This window comes from Phalacrocorax aristotelis, chromosome 1 (genome assembly GCF_949628215.1).
Source record: "Phalacrocorax aristotelis chromosome 1, bGulAri2.1, whole genome shotgun sequence".
Lineage (NCBI taxonomy): Eukaryota > Metazoa > Chordata > Aves > Suliformes > Phalacrocoracidae > Phalacrocorax > Phalacrocorax aristotelis.
Genome location: NC_134276.1, coordinates 87,475,508 through 87,493,156, shown reverse-complemented (window position 1 = coordinate 87,493,156; position 17,649 = coordinate 87,475,508). Strand labels below are relative to the sequence as shown.

At 38.8% G+C, this 17,649-nt stretch overlaps 1 protein-coding gene across 6 annotated transcripts in view; it reads right to left on the bottom strand.

Annotated features, from left to right (window-relative positions):
- The window catches only part of CNKSR2 (connector enhancer of kinase suppressor of Ras 2), a 225,384-nt gene that overhangs the window by 106,505 nt on the left and 101,230 nt on the right, over positions 1 to 17,649 (bottom strand). For 5 of the 6 annotated variants that reach the window (XM_075096786.1, XM_075096804.1, XM_075096795.1 and 2 more), the window contains exons 7-8: positions 16,268 to 16,327; positions 11,706 to 11,774 (exon numbers count right to left, since the gene is read on the bottom strand). The exons of the other annotated variant lie outside the window; for it this stretch is intronic. In XM_075096786.1, coding sequence (XP_074952887.1) covers positions 11,706 to 11,774; positions 16,268 to 16,327 — 129 coding nt within the window. The remainder of the gene's footprint in view (positions 1 to 11,705; positions 11,775 to 16,267; positions 16,328 to 17,649) is intronic. 6 annotated transcript variants of the gene reach the window in all.

The following is a 17,649-nucleotide window of genomic DNA, read 5'->3' as shown; positions in this document are numbered from 1 at the left end:
AAAACTTGAATTATCCAGGGACACAGAATCAGTTCTGTATTGAAGCTCGGACACTGTTTAGTAACAATGCTCACCTTTAACTTTTCACTGATACAATCAACCTTTAGTTCAGAGCTACCTCACTGTTTTGCTTCTGAGTCATTTGTAGCAACATCCGAGAACAAATAAATTATTCCATTTGTTGGGAACAGCAAAGACTCCAACCTTATGGGTTTGATAATATCCTATTTTACAGATGTAAGGTCAGTGACTAGGTACAATTTCTGAGGAAAATGGTCTCACTTTGCTTTTTTGGGGTATGGCTCTAGAAAATGGGGTTGATTTCAGTTTGCTCAGTTTCAGTGTACCTCTGAAACCTGAAACATCCTCCCTCACTTGGGTACCTGCTCTTCCCCACAGTGACTGGCTGCCAGTGCAATGACTGTAAGGCATCCCTCTGTTCAACCAGGAGTATAGATTACCGTAAGATACAAGTACTGGCAATTTGGAGGGTTTTCATACAGCCTTCCATCCGCTTGTAGAATGTGGATCTCAGCATTATTTAGCCTCAGCGGGACTAAATGCAGTCTTTCAAACCCTAGAGGGGCGTCTCAAGCACCAAGATGTGCATAATTTCAGGTTAAAGGCTTTCCCTGAAGGCAATGTGCTGAGCTGATGGGAATACACGAGTACGAAGCCCAGTCATACCACAGGCAAGAAGCCAACAGGTCCCTACATTGGAAGCAGGGAAACAAGGATTCTGGTCCCAATTCCCAGTGACCACTTTTTTGTGCAATATAAATGTTATACAAAATAAACACATACTGCAAGGAACAGGGTCTGAAAGTCACATTATGATGAGCAGGTCCTACCCTTTCTTCAGCAAGAGCACAGACATTAAACTATTATGAATAAAGGTGCTGCCACCAGAGCCCCCACTTGGTCTCATTTTCAGGAGCTTCCAGGGAATGTACAGAGAGTCCAGGTGCCTACCTCCATTTCAGCAGGGCTCCCAGTGAGGGACAGACTTCCATTCCCTGAGAAGAGACATTTCAGCATCCCCAGGTGGCCACAGGTGAGCACTAAACAAACTTAAGTGGTGAAAAATGTCTAAGCAGGTGCAGAGAGTTGGTGGTATGAGCTGAAGGCTCAGGCAGGGTTTAGACAGATTGGATCACACCTGTTTCTCACAGATTAAGCTGCAGTATGGATGTGGGTGGCCTCATCCTTCCTCAGGGGAAGGGGACAGCCAGGTTCTCCATATTTCACACGGCACAAGGAATGTGCTGCTGTGCTGCTCCGGGAATGACCCTGCAGTGTTAACCCACCACAGCCATGTTTGCCTTACAGCAACTCAGTTGTGCTGCTGTATGCTTACATCTCACAATGGGAATTTGAGGCATGTCTCTGTGTGCATTGCATATTCTCATATTTAAATTCCCACAATGGTTTTCCTGGAATCAAAATGAGAAATACATACAAACATACATGCATACACATGTATATAAATAATTTTGTTCCAGATTAAATTTACCTTATCACAATTTAATATTTTAGAACAAATTCAATGAGTCAGTAATTCCAAATCTTTGACCCCGCCCTCTTTTCAATGTATAAATAAAGTCCCTGAGATCCCCAGCTGCCCTACAGCTAAATAGTGCTGCTATCCTTGAAACAGATGTTTCACGAGATCAAATTCATACAGTGAAAATAAGTTAACATCTGTACACAGAAATTGTGAAAAAAATCCATAAAGGTCACTAATAACTAATCAAACTGAAAAATCAAAAAAGCCTGTAATTGAGCTGAAAACTTACACAGCATCACTTAGCTAAAGGAAGGACAGGGATAGGGAGTTAAAAGAAATTGTCATAATAAAGCAGTAATTATTTAGCCATGAGAGTTTTTTTCTTTTTTGTTCCCTTTTACTGCTACTAAAAATATGATCCATAGACTATGTACAGCATTCAAGCCACTGAGGTGTTCTAAACCAGTACTGCAGGTTTTTTAAATAAAATTTTACATATTCAGAGTACATCTACTGAAATCAGGCACAGAATTTCTCTGCTTTAATTTTTCCTCCCTCATGACACAGTATTACCTTGCTTTTCTTATGGTTTTGATCTACTTTTACAACTATCACCATCACTTCCTCACAATTACCTCTTAACTTCATTGGAATAAGATAGTGAATTATGCAACAGAAGATCAGGCTGGAATCTGAAGAACAGCTGTGTAATTTATGCAGCTGCTACCTGCACAAAGCACAGAGGTATTCAAAACTATTGAATCCTAACTCCTATGTGGTCCAGGCTGCGCACAATTGTAGTATCAACCAATTAATTTGCACAACTTTGAAGACATCTCTCCTTACCTTTCATCTCCTTTTCTACAGTGTACTTCAATTTTCAGCAGTCTCAGTTAAAAGGAGGATTATTAGCAGCAGAATAATTTGTGCCTTCCTTTCCAAATACACATACCTGAACTTACACTAAGAGTAAATCTTTTAAACTATTTTTATGAGATGAAAGGAGTAATCTGTGTTCTGTTCAATAGGCATCAACACAGTTTACAATAGAAAACTCCAGTTCATAGAATCATAGAATCATTTTGGTTCAAAAATACCTTTAAGATTATCAGGTCCAACCCTTAACCTAGCACTGCCAACTCCAGCACTAAACCATGTCCCTAAGCACCACATGTACGCGTCTTCCAAATACCTCCAGGGATGGAGAAACAATCACTTCCCTTGGCAGCCTGTTCCAATGCTTGACAACCTGGTGAAGAAATTTTTCCTAGCATCTGATATAAACCTCCCCTGGTGCAGCTTGAGGCCATTTCCTCTGGTTCTATCGCTTGTTACTTAGGAGAAGAGACTGACACCAACCTCGCTACAGCCTCCTTTCAGGTAGTTGTAGGGAGGGATAAGGTCAGCCTCCTTTTCTCTAGGCTGAACAACCCAGTTCCCTCAGCTGCTCCTCATAAGACTTGCTCTCCAGACCCTTCACCAGCTTCGTTGCCCTTCTCTGGACACGCTCCAGGCACCTCAATGTCTGTCTTGTACTGAGGGGCCCAAAACTGAACACAGTATTTGGGGTGCAGCCTCAACAGTTCTGATTCTATTGACAAACCTGGTGTCCTTCTATGACAAAGGGACTTGCCTGGTTGACATGGAGTAGGTGGTGGACATTGTCTACCTGGACTTCTCCAAGGCCATTGATATGGCCCCCCACAGTCTCCTTCTGGAGAAATTAATGTGTCATGGCCTAGACAAGTGGTCTGTGCGCTGGCTGACAGGCCGCACCCAAAGGGTGGTGGTAAATAGCTCTTTTTCAAAGTGGCACCTGTCACAAGTGGGGTCCCCCAGGGATCGATATTGGGCCCAATGTTATTCAACATCTTTATAAGTGATCCGGATAACGGGATCAAGTGTAGCCTGATGAAATTTGCTTATGACACCAAGTTGAGTGGGGAAGTAGACACTCCAGAAGGGAGAGCTGCTCTGCAGGGAGATCTGGATGGGCTGGAGGAGTGGGCCAGCCAGAACCTTATGAAGTTGAGCAAGGAGAAGTGTAAGTTCTTGCACCTGGGAAAACATAATCCAGGAGTGCAGCACAGACTGGGATCCACCTGGCTGGAGAGCAGCTCTGTCGAAAGGGGCCTAGGGGTCCTGGTGGACAGAAAGCTCAACATGAGCGAACAGTGTGCTGCTGCAGCCAAGAAGGCCAACAGGATGCTGCATTGCATCAAAAAGGGCATCACCAGCAGAGAGAAAGAAGTCATTATCCCGCTCTACTCAGCGCTTGTCAGGCCACACCTGGAGTACTGTGTCCAGTTCTGGTCCCCGCTATACAAAAAGGATGTGGACAGGCTGGAAGGGGTCCAGAGAAGGGCCACCAAGGTGATCAAAGGACTGGGAAGCTGCCATACGAGGATAGGCTGGGAGAGCTGGGTTTGTTCAGCCTTGAGAAAAGGAGGCTCAGAGGGGATCTCATCACCATGTACCAGTACTTAAGGGGTAGCTACACAGAAGACAGGGACTCCCTTTTTACAAGGAGTCACATGGAGAGGACATGGGGGAACGGACACAAGTTGCTCTTGGGGAGATTCCGACTGGACTTGAGAGGAAATTTTTTCACAGTGAGAACAGTCACCATTGGAATAATCTCCCCAGGGAAGTGGTTGCCTCGGCCACGTTGACCACTTTCAAGATTCGGCTGGACAGGGTGCTGGGCCATCTTGTCTAGACTGTGCCCTTCCTAGAAAGGTTGGACTAGATGATCCCTGAGGTCCCTTCCAACATGGGATTCTGTGATTCTGTGATACTTATTATCTACTACCTGGACATAAAACATATGCTCTAATGATACATTTCACACCACAGACTAGGAAATTTTGAAGGAATTATTTTAACTTCAGAATATACATTATTCTATCAAGAACTTTGTTAACATTGTAATTTAAATTACCCACAAATACGAATTATAACAAGATTAGTAGTCAGTAGCAACTACTATGACAGTATGAAAACAATTTTTATCAGGAATATATCCATAAAGTGTTTGGCAGCACGCTGTCTTTCAGTATTTCTGTCGGAAATATTAATACCATTTACAGCACCTCTTAGAGGGCTTTTTTTTAAATAGGAACACTATCATATGGAAAGAAAAGCAAAATTAAGAACTGTACAAAAAAAATTAAATAAAATGCATAGCCGCCCAGTAAGTTCTGTACAGAGACATGAATTTAACAATTGGGTCACAAGAATACTGCAGCCATTCTTAGCAGATACATCATGAGGACTATGACCATAAGTATAGCTTGAGATATATATATATATATATATATACACACATATATATATCTAGATGCGGCTACAGACTCAGTAACTCTGCTACCACTAGTGGAGAAACTATAAAGGCCTACTGAAAACATCTACAGAAATAGTCAATGGGTACTGCAGCAGAATTCTTACTACAATTACACAGCTTCTAACAAAGACATTGATGCCTTCAAAGTCAGCCCAGGTGCGTATTCCCAGACCAAAGCCAGTGCTGTACAGAGGGGTCTGTGTCAACAGCTACAAAAGAACGTTTTTTTTTTTTTTTCCAAAGAAAAATAATAGAAAAACTCAGTAGTCTGCTGACGGGTTATTCATATATGTTCATCTAATCACATGAGTAAACTATGAGGACTCAATAATACAGTTGCTCATTCTGGGGTACAGCCAGGATAGGAAGAAATCTATGTTTTTGAGTGACCAAATGGCGACAGGTGACCAAGACTGCAATCAGCTGGCAGAGAATACTCCTAGAAATACAGTGTACAGCCACTGAACCCATGTCCCAGTCATATGAGATGATGGGCATCTTCTGTTGCACCAATTTCTTCTATTACTTCCTCAAAGGCCCCCTACAGTAATTTGAGCCTCTTGGAGCTTGACTGTTACACAGCTCCATCAACAGGGTACTAATCCCACAGATGAGGCTTAACATGCCCAGTGTATGTTCTTCAAGAACTGTAGTGCACTGTGACTGCAGCAGAGAGTCAGGGTCAGGTGCTCTGGAGCACAGATCAAAGAGCACACAGAAAGTGGGATATCAGTGCCCAGATCATAGGACCAAACCTGCCACTCACAAAGCCTGAGGGAGTAAGGAGCAATTTCCACAACCAATTGTGACTTATGAGTGACCCTGCCAGTGTCCCCCTTCCATTTGGGGGCACAGTCAACCAGGTTAAATACTTTCAGCTAAGCCAAGCAGGCTGGCTTTAAATTAAGGTAGAAGTGCTCACATAAGCTCTGTTACCATCTAGGAGACAGGTAGCTGCTGAAAGGCTGCACAGCTTGGCTTTCTGCTGCAGTTGAACTAATTCCACTGGCTGGTGACGCAGGTGTGTAGTTAAGCATGAAGATTTCACGTGGAATGAACATAAGGAAATTATCTGAAGTTTGGCAGAAACATGAAGCAGCAGGGCCTGGCCAAGCTTATGGTGCTTTGTCTAACACAGACGCGACAATAACTTGTTTGTTAGCTGGTTTGCCATGCCAGAGTTAGAAGTGCAAGTGGATGCCCACACTGACACAGCACACTATTTACATAAAATGAGCCTGTACTCATCGAAGCGGTGTGTGTTTCACACATCAACTCCAAACAAACCCCAGGGATCAATGGAAAACAGATTCCATGGACAAGAGCATCCAGCATTTATGCTGCAAAAATGGGGCAGTCCTTGTCCATTCAAACTCCAAACGCCAAATCCGAGTGGGGCAGCTGTCAAAGCAGAGAGCTCTCTTGGAGCTGCTGCCACTGACCTCCACTAATTTTATTTTCCAAAATACTTACTTTGTTTGAAAAATACTTGTGGAAAACTAAAATGAAATATATCTACATAGACACACATAAGCACTTTCCTAACTCCGTAACAGACTATATCCTACCTCCTCTTCAGACTACCTGAGAATCCTTTCTCCTTGAAGGATATTTCTTTGGAAGCACAACATAATTCATTTGCATTTGTCAAATTTGTCAAGTTGTTTCTCTTTTTCATTTATACTCATGTAAAAACATTTGCACTCACCATAGGGAAACAAAAGATCATCTTCCCTCACACATTTCATTTCTGTAATATCACACTTCCCTGACATACAGGATATAAAATAATATATTTCTGTGTGTATTTGCACATCTATGTAGAAAAGAGATCATAAATAACACCATATAGTCTCAACACAAATTCCACATTAAAGGGAGTAGCAAATTAAAAACAAAATTTTTCATTTTGAGAGGATCATGACAATTTAGTTCCTGTATCAGTATTACGCAGTAGTTATAGAGACTGTAAAGAAAGAAAAAAGAATTAAACAGAAATTTTGAGAGGGAATTTGGAGGACAGACTACTTTTGCTAAAATCAAAGTATCGTCCTCATACTCTGACGAACTACAGAGAGGTCAGGACAGAGCCCTGCAGGGAACTAGGTTACTTCCATAAAGACTTCCATTTATACTTCTGAACAGACCTAAAAAGCTTCTAGATGTAAATCCCACCTACCTTTAAAATTAAATATTCATGTTAACATTTATCAAACCATTGTAAACAGAGGAAGCCCAAGGGTTTGGAAGGGATTAAAATAATGATTTGGGAGCTATTACTCTATCTTGCCTTTTGTAAAAGCACACGCATGACAGTAACAGAAGGAAGTTGAGCATGAGGCATATTTATTTAGAACTTTTATGATCTTGATCCACTGCATCACTGTTCAAGCCAAGCATCATAAGAGAATTAAAATATTATTTCAAGTTATTAGTTAGTGGAACTAACTTATTTACTATGGAACTGTTTATTATGGAACTAACAAAGTTAGTGGAAGTTGTATAAGGTGTCAAACATCTAACATTGGAATCTTGGACTGACACTGCTGTCCCCTCCCTTATACTCTTCCAGCCCACTTCCCCACTGAGGCTCTTTAGAAATACCATTTCCTTCAAAGCCAAGTTAAGAAGGCCTTAAATGAAAGAAATATCTATGTTCAAAAAACCTAGCTTGGATCTGAAGCAGATCCTGCTAAACAGTGCAGAAAAACTGAATAAACAGAATATTTGCAACATCATTTTTCTACTTACAGGTGTTTTGTTTTTCCCAAAATAATAAGACATCCACTGCAAATTTCATTTTGGATGCATGCACTTCAGAGATTCATATGCACTCCACGTTCAGCATTTCCTATCAGCTGGAATTTGCCAGCTTCCCGCAAACCCTGAGAGGTTCTGTAGAAGTTGAACTCTTCTTATCAATTGTACAGTGAATCTTAAAAACCTGTTCCTTACATTTTCTAAGCAAAGATTAAGTTAGGGTAAGGACCTAGAAAGGTATCATACCCTTCTTAAGTGTTTAGCCTTGCAGAAAAGCAAGGTATAGTCTTGTAAATGTTTCCATTGTGTTTCAGAAGAATTTAACAAAATCTCCTCAAAGTTTTTGCACTGTAAATACAAAAAGAATTCCAGCAACTAAATCCTGTGGATTTGGCTTGGCCCACAAGAGCCCACAGGAACTTCCACAGTAAGGAACGTGCCATATTAAAGCTAGGTGTTATCTACATACTACATAATTCCAAAAAAAAACTATTTCAGTTGTAACTGATAGGTGTTTAAGACATTAAACATACCCGCTTCTACATGAAACAGATCAATACTTGACCATATTCGCCTATTTTGTCAAATTAAACACATTTTTTCATCATCTGTATTTACGTATGTTCTGATGAGTTTTAGCTAACAAACACAAATTTTGGGAATCCACGTGTCTATCACATGTCATATCATGCTTGTATTATATCCGTAAGTCATATCATACTTGTATTAGAAGTATATAGTATGTGCCAAAAATGCTTCCAAAATAAACAAACTGTGCGCATGATATTATACAAGAACATCCTGCTATTCAAGAATCCTATATCATCCTGAGTCTATACCTCCCTGTTTTCTGTTTGGAGTATTTTCTCTACAGCTTTATCACTGACACAACCAGAAAGAGTACTGTGCAATGTAAGCAGTAATACTATTTCCTGCACTTTCAATTGGTTAAAAGGAGGACTATCGTGAGGCAAAATGTACTCTTGAATTATATATGGGCAAAAACCTGAGCATTGCAGCACAGTGCAAATTCTGAATTGCCTGAATGACTTTTTTTTTTTTGTTTACTTTGGGAATATTTTAGACAGGCAGACTTTTCGAGGAGATTAAGGATGGAATTTACAGGGAAGTTTAAAGGAAGACAGTGCCTAAATCCTTTGAATTTTAACAGGGGAGTCATGCCTTTTAGTTACAGAGGTATTTAAAAAAATTATATTCTGTAAGGCAAAACACAGAAGATTCACACAGCTATCTAACCTCAGTACACTGAAATTTAAAGGACAATTTTCTGAACATTAACTTTTCACTGACTTTAGGCTTAATCTTATTAATTTTTTATTTTAAAAATTCAGAAGATATTTACATTCCAGACATCCTACCAGCAACAAGTGGAATACAACCTGTTATGTACTATGAAGATTAAGCATCACTACAAGCAACAGAGGATGTCAATAGAGAATTTAAAACTATTTGACACCCAGGATTAGGACACATATAATAAAATTCAATACAAGTCACTTAAATATTCTCCTACTTTGTCAAACTGCTTACCTGAGAGCCAGTGAGCTTTCTGAAAGAACAGCTTTTTCATAATTTTAAAATGTGATTCTTGTAAGAAGTGTTAGCTAACAGGTTGGATTTTTAAAATAATTGCATGGAATTTCTCTTCCCAATAGTTGTATTCACTCTTTGAAATATAAAGCACTGAAAGCCAGGTATTCACTTTGACAAACAGAATACACTGAAATAATTGAAGAAAATGCAGACAGTTTTAACTATAAAATAAAGTTAGATTTGTGAGTTTTTTAGATTTTGATTCTCCAATTACAAGACAGCACCTAAACAGCAGTTACATGTGAACAATACTTCCCTACAGTTTTAGAGTTAGATCTTTAAAAAATTTAGTCATAGTTATTTCTATAGTCAATATGAGTAATAATGTATGATAACTTACAAGGAGCAAGTTGAAAAACAGATCCTGTGTATGTCTATGAACACTGTGATAAGTGTGAAAAAATTCAATAAACAGAAAAGACAAAATGTAATACTTTCAGAATTCTTTATCTCCTAAGTAAGAATCACTGTAAGTAAGAATACCTCTTCTCCCCAGAAAAACAGATTCCTAGAAATGGACAGTAAATTCCTTATGACAGGGGCCAGAGTACGAAAGGACTGATTTAGACTCTTTCCAAAAGAAATAAAAAGTTTTTTAAAATGCTGCAATACCTATACAGAAGATCAAAAATTTAGCTCTATAAACTGGAAAGTGAATAAAGTCCATCTTTATAAAGGTAACATGGGAGGTGCTATCACATTTCTGAGAGAATGCTAGCTGACCCTCGCTGTGGAAGGGCGACACTAAAATACAAGGAAGTTACTGGTATACAGTATCGAAGATGCCAATTATTTTAATCATATTGTTTATACAACAGAGCAAGAGCAAACGTAAATGTGTGATTTAGTCTATTACTATACATATCCTCTACACTAAATGTTACTGGTGAAAAATTAAATTGTTTGTCTTAGCTCCCTGTGGTCCTTTTTCCTAGAACTAACATCATCTGTTTTTTCTGTACATCTCAAAATACCTCGCTTCACTGATGCAAAAGCCAAAACACCCAAATCCTACATTCAAAACTCCGTCCAACTAGGTAAGAAAGCTCATCTTAAGGCTTGTCAAAACGTTTTTATTATTAGTGTCAGGAGTAACAAATCCATCATACAAATGCAGTGCAGATGTGCAAAGAAAACTAGAATAAATGCCTAGTTGATTGGAAATTTTCAAGTTGACAAGGCAACTTTGCTCATAGCACCATCAGAATTTGTTGGAAAAACTAGCTAGCATAAGGACTGAATACTGGTTGATGTGCTTCCTCAGATGTGTATACGTTGTGATAGCCAAAATAGTAATGTTCTAAAATATTTTCCATATTAAATTGATGTCATAAGCTTTCTTAGTGCAGAAAAATAAATAACTTAGTCATCAACTGTACATGTAAGTAATCATGGGATACAATACTTATGAAGAATCTATATGGCCCAAAAAAGCATTAAAATTCACCCTGATCTGCTTAGACTTATCCAATTACATTGCATAGCTCAAAAGACAGCTTCTTGTCAGTTCAGTTCCACATATGTACAGTATAGTCGATACCAAACTTAGCTGGAGGGTATACTGAAATATTACACTGATTTCTGCAGAGGAGCTGCCATGATGTACAATGGCCTAAAGCTAGAAGTAGAACCCCATGGGGAATGACGAAACACACTTAACAAACAACTCCTGTATTAATAATGGCAATCTAGGATACTTTTTTGTCAGATAAATTGCTTGCAAGGACACATGTAATTAATACCATATAATGATTCTCGCTACTTATACTTTGGAAAAGGAATAGTTGCTTTCTATACTGGCAGCCTGTTCTTTTCTGTTACCAAGCCTTACCTTAGAAAAAGGTAATTTTAACAGTTCACCAATCCTAAATAAAATCACCAGGAACTAACACGCATCTGCCCACACAAAGAGCAATTTGCATGGTATTAGTTTTCTTGTCTATCATAGCTGAAAGACTTGTTTCATCTTAACTTTCCAAGTTTAAAAATCTGTATTTAAATTAAGCTAAACACCCTAGGCACACTATGGGAATTTTACATGCTTTTGTTCTTGAAAACCATGTCCTACACATTCCAGTAGGTTTGGAGAGTAGTAAGTTTTCCAGCTTCCAGGAAGTAATCTTGATCTTAAACCCACATGGGCACAACAGCTCCAACTCTCTGCATCCCTTTGACCCAAACCTCATATTACACTAAACCCAACTATTTATTAATAGAGCATGGGTAAGCAGAAAACACCCTAACATATTTTCCAAGCCACAGCTATTTAGCCTAACTTGATACCTCCAGTGATATGCAGAGGATCAGGACTTAACTTAAGAACTTAAGAACTACGTGGTTTCAGGAGAGAAAAGGAAAATTTAGATGTTAGAATAAATAATGATTTATAAAAACACATTTTTCTACACATTTCTTCTCTACAAATGCTGATGTGCCATGACACCTCTATCTCCAATTGACACAGAACATAGTTATACATACCACAGTTTGGTGGTTAACTTGAATCACTTCATCCCCAGCATGGATTTTCTTGCACCGATCTGCAGGTGACTGAATTTAAAATAAAAGAGATGATAAAGAATACAGTTCTTACTGGTCATCATCTCTCTTTCAGCAGTATGATTGCTAAGCTACGTAAATCAGGTTAGATTGGTAATGACATTCTACTGTGAAATAAAGAATAAAAGAAATATTTAATAAATCAATTCATTGTTGTTGGAGAAAAATAATCTGCACTACTGTACACAATACAATCAAATATTAAGAAAGGTGTGAATATTTTTTTATTAACGGGTAACCAAGTCCTTAGGATTTATTTTTAATTTCATTCCGCCAAAAGAGTCCTTTAGTCTGCCTGATGTCTCTTAAGCCTTGAAAACCAATCTTTGGCTGGATTTTGAACCTATCAAGACAAACTGGCAATTCCTCGTAAACAAATTTCACAGCATTGCCTTTTTATTCTACAGCATTACAATATGGCAATATGTTGCAGAGAGCTTCAGTAAATTACTGTTCTTCAAAGAGTACACAAGAAGAGAGGATTAGGTTAGGTACCAGCTAGGAAAGTCACATAAGTTACATGGTAACTCAGTTACTGGGTCATTATTAGGGTGAAAGAAATGCAACCAGCATCAAAATCCCACAAGGATCACACTTTCAAAAAGCAAAGTTTTCTTCTCTGCCTTTTGTCTCAAAAAACACCCCAACCACAACAAAAAAATCCAAACTAAAAAACCCACAAGAAAAAACCCCAATCCTCCCCCATAAAGCGACATCCCGCCAAAATTTTCCTTTCTTCTGCCTTCTATATTTACAATAGACGTATGGTTTTCTGAGGGAAATACCCTTATGTTTGGAGGAAAATAAGTTCCTTCAGCTTTTCATAGAGTGACACCACTTCGATTTTTCTCTCAGTACTGTGGCTGCCAGCCTACGAAGGCACTTAATCAACTTAAAGGTAGGTGAGACTGACTGTTTGAAAAAACCCAAGTTGCTCAGGAGCAGGCTTCCAAAAAGCTACTACGAATTTTACAGAAAGGAATGAAATGAAATTCATTTTCCAGTGAGATAACAGGTCATCTAGAGAACATGCTCCAGGCTTGAAATGTGGAATGTTTGTAATAACCTATGTACCACATCCCCATTCAAAATAGATATCCAATAACTACGCCATGACTTGGGGAAAAATTTTAACACTGGTGATTATGTTCTAATGATCTATCTTCTGCCTGCCATTTCACTACTCACACTTACTCATTCATATCTCTAACAATCTTTATAATCCTCCTATGTAATACTGCTATTTTAGCTCAGTTGTAGCTACACCTAGACTCAAAATGTTAACGCAAGTGAATCTTGTGTCATTACTCTTGAACTCTACATGACCATATTATGATACAAACTTTCTCCTGTATTGACTTCAGCACTTGCAGCTTAAATCTTGACAAAACAGGTATTTTGTGTAGCAGTTTGCCAAGCCAGTAAATATGGTCTGAAAACCCTCAAGTTGGAAAAGCCTACTTAAAAAAAAATATCATTCCAATTATGCCTTAAACAGACGGCAAGGTGAGGTAAAAATCATTTATACGTCTCAAGGCTGTGGTCTTATTAAGAGATTGAAACCCTTGTTCCTTACTTTTCCTCCCAAGTAAAGAATACAGGCCTTGTTGTAAAGAAATAGTATCTTTTATCACACTATTTAAAGAAAACAGAAAATTGATAAGCTCTTTCTTTTTTCAGATGTATATGCTGATCATTAAGCAAAACGTCCATTCAAGAGGTCCTATTAGGAGGAGCAAAGTGTGTCACATCACAGCTATGCCTTCATTAGCTGGTAATTCAGTTCAACAGGGAGTTGAACAACAGAAGGAATTACCTGACACTGAGGCTCACACATTGATCCTGTACAAGGTTCTCACAATCAGCTTCAGATTTATCCTTCAGAACAGATTTAGCTTTGTCCTTCAGGCTATATGTTGTCTTTGTCCCATTCCCCCAGGACACCCACACTGTCTGAAAGACCGCTTTAGACCCCCTGGAGCACATTTGTTGCATGCCCACAGTGGAGATTTTCATATTATTTCTTCTGAAAGGCCTCTCTTCACTGAGATCTAAGGGCAAACCAGAAACTCAACCAGTGAACAGTAAGTGGGGACACTGGGAGCACCCCCTTCAGAGTTACACTCCTGCTGGAGATGCACAGCATGCTATTACTTTAGAAAATACTCTTTTCTATTGGAGAACCAAATTACAAAATGGCCTTATTTGAAGAATGCATTTGTTTTGTGCATTAAAAGAATGTCTCCAGCATGGTCTAAAATGGCTGCTCAACAAGAAAGCTGTAATCCCTGGTCAGACCAATACTCCCTTTAGATTTGTTACTTCCAAACAAAAGACAGCAGACATGAACCAGAAAGCTCAGCTTGCTCTAGTGCTACAGGGCCACCGGCGAGAAGCTCTTATGGGGCAGTGACCTGTGAGGAACCCTGCTCTCTCATAGTTCAAGTTTCAGAGCTTAGCTCCTTTGAACTACAGGGCTGATGTGTTGGGAGAGATGACTCCTAAAGCTGAACAGCAAGATCCAAACTCTAATGGGCTTCGTAGCTAGACATCAAACACCTTGAATGGCAAAGAGAAAAAGTTACAAAAACTACTGTGTTTCATTAACGTGACTAGCACTGTCATGCTACTGTGTTTATTAAAAAGACAAGTGCTTCTCTGATTTTTCAGGAATGTGTCAGACAAAAAGTTGTGCCAATGTCTCACTTGGAGGAGCAGAATTGGAAAGGAGGAGGTAAAAAAATTTTGTTCAATGGGAAGAGAATTTAGATTCTTACTGTTTCCTAGAAGTTAAATTGTATCACATATAGTAAGCATGTCAACATCAACAGGCCTTGCTCTGGCCATGCTGCTTAGATGTTATTCCTCCCATCTATCAGAATCATACCTTTCTTTTTTTTTTCTTGTTAAAGGAAACAGCTAATAACTGTGTGTTTAAAAGTAGGAGACACCTTACTTTCTCTAAGGTGTTATTAATTTTCACAAATGCTTTAACACACAACAGGTTTTTCCCTAGATAACAGACTGCAGTTTCTCAGTCTGCTGTGAGCATTTCCAGTGAGTGAAAGAGTCAGTAACAAAAGCAGAGAAGTCATCATGACTGAAGCTTCCTGATGTGGCTTTAAATTATATTCATGAATCACAAAAGATAAGAGTTTTGAGGGAATGCATTAAGACTTTATTTTTATCTTTGCCTCCGGGAAATTAAATCCAATATTAGTAAGTCATGGAGAGAAATGGTTCCTTTTCTAATCTGAGAGAAATTCAACTGTAAAAATCATGATCTTTCCTCCATATGTTTTCTAGATTAAGCTCAGCTATGGCTTTGTATGTTTTTGTTTAGTCTTGCTAATTTTACTGATGTTATCTGTGGCTGTAGGCCTGACTCCCTAGAAATTTTGTTTCAAAGTTGAAATTATTTACATTTTCCTTATTCTGAGACAAGTGGCATTCACAGAAGTTCTACAATAGATATTATCTATTGGGTATAACTCATGGATAACCTGCCCGCAGCAGAAGAAAAAAGAAAGAAGAAAGGCTATCAAATTGCAGTTCCTTTGAAGGGATGAAAGCAATATTCCTATTTTATTGAGATGTTAACAGAACTTCACTGCAGACCAGAGGCAGCAGCTGTAAATACCACGTAGGTAGTTCACACTTTCAACAGTATGACACAGTAGCAGGATAAAACAAACATTTCCGACAGCTTCATTTTAAGAAAATGCCATCAAAACCTTTGAAAAGAATTGCCTGAACCATTATGGAACAGTTCAGTGTTGTTTAGTGGCTTGTTCCATGTTCATTGAAGACTATAGACAGAAGCCTTTCCCCACAAAATGATCATTTTGCTCACTTCCTAATAGACAGCCAGTTCCCTAAATATGATGTACAAGGAAAGGAGGTTGTATTTTAAAGGCAGTTGAAAAAGTAGTCTATTATGTTTGGCTTACTGTTTAATACCTTCAGTGAAAATTAGTACACTGGTAATAAGTGTTCCTTTCTATAAGCATTACTCAGAAGTTCATGCAGAAATATATGGTTATTTGTCAATGTGAAGGGATGTCCTCATTTCCATGCATTTATTTATTACGAAATGAAGCTTGATAGATGGAAAATATAAAAGCTGTTTGACTAACACTGCAGCAAACTCCAGCATATCAGCCTGTACATAATAAAGACATTAATATTTTATTCACAGAGCAAGGTCTCCAAGACAGATACTTCCTTGATCAACTGCAGGTTTTTTAGGTGTCTTGCAAGAACAAATCGGAACTGATTCCCCTGGTCCTCAACTGGGAACAACTCTTTCAATTCTAAGGTAAACAAGCACAAGCGTTTCTGCCGTCCAACATGCTATTGGTCCTCAACAGCCAACTAGCACAATTTTGCAAGCAAAATGTAGTCTATAGCAAAGGGAAAGCATAAACCACAGGTAAGGTCAAAAAGGCTTCCAGGCCTGAACATACAGTATTAACAATACTTACATTTTCTGTTGTTCCAGTAATTACATGGAGACCATCATATGTTGATTTAATGTACATACCCTAAGAAAAAGACATCATGGGAAAGAATTTTTAAAGTGTTTCACAAACCATCACCATCCAAACATAACTTGCATATCTCTAAAAGAAAAGCCTTTTCTTAAATTTTTTTTTTGTTTAAGATTTGTGGACTTTTAATATATGCCATGAGGAATTTGTCTCTGGATAGGAAAGTGCTTTCTGATGCACTCTGAGAACAACAGCCCAAATGATTCTGGCCCTAATTAGCAATAGCAAACTAAAACTTTTACCACAGTTCTCTCCATAAATGCTCCCCACTTTTTTAAGCATAGTCCTTCAACTACAAATATAACATCACCTGATTACAAAAAAGCCAGAGTTGCAAGTTGCCTTAGGATGACCAATACCTCCATTTTGCTTTGGAAGCTACAGGAGACTTTAAAAGATTTTGCATCTCTGCAGGCAATCCTGCAAACATAACTTTCAAACTGATAACCAATGCTCTGAAATGTGCCTGCAAACCGGCTCTAAGACTTTGATAGCCTCACTCATCTCAGCAGGCAGGTCAGCTATAAAACTCAAGGATAAAAACTTGAAACATCAACTTTGTTAGCTATCCCACTTCTTTTAAAAATATGTGGAAAAGGAAGGATAGCTTATGAACAGACAGAAGTTCCTGCATGGGTAGTCTGAGCCAGTGTCTCAGACTTTTAATCAAGTCATAATTCAAACCTTTTAACAGCATCCACTAAGACAGTGAGAGAAGAAAAAAGGAGAGATAACCGGCATACGCTGAGCATTCAACAACTTCTGAGGAATCTCCTTTCCCCCAAACAATTCACAGAAAGCAGGCAAATATCAAGCACTTGAGTAAACATTATCTCCATAACCTACTTTTTCTCCTTTTAATGGCAATGCCACAAAGAAGTCTGTTTCTAGCTGAGGAACAGGGTGCATTCCCTGGCGATTAAGTATGGTAAAGAGGCAAAGAAGACGCTATCAGGTTGGACTAATCTAATTTGGGAACCGAACTCATGGACGTTTTGATAGTGGGCACAAGGAAGTACCACCCACTTAATAAAGTGGATGATATCCCCAGTAAAAAAAAGGGACTTTACAAGTTTCTCAGGAGAGGGAGCTCAAAACTAAACTACTTTGCTCTGCACAATACATAGCAGTATCCCATTGCCATGTTGGGCTGTCACAGCTAGAAGAGAACAAAGTATGAATCTGCTTGTTACTACACAGATAGGCAGCCTCATCCTTCCACTTCCAGCTCCTCTATGCACCTTCAGCAATTTTTCCCATTGATTCGCTCCACGCATGTCGCTTCCTGCTTAATTCAGTTCTCTCATATATATAAT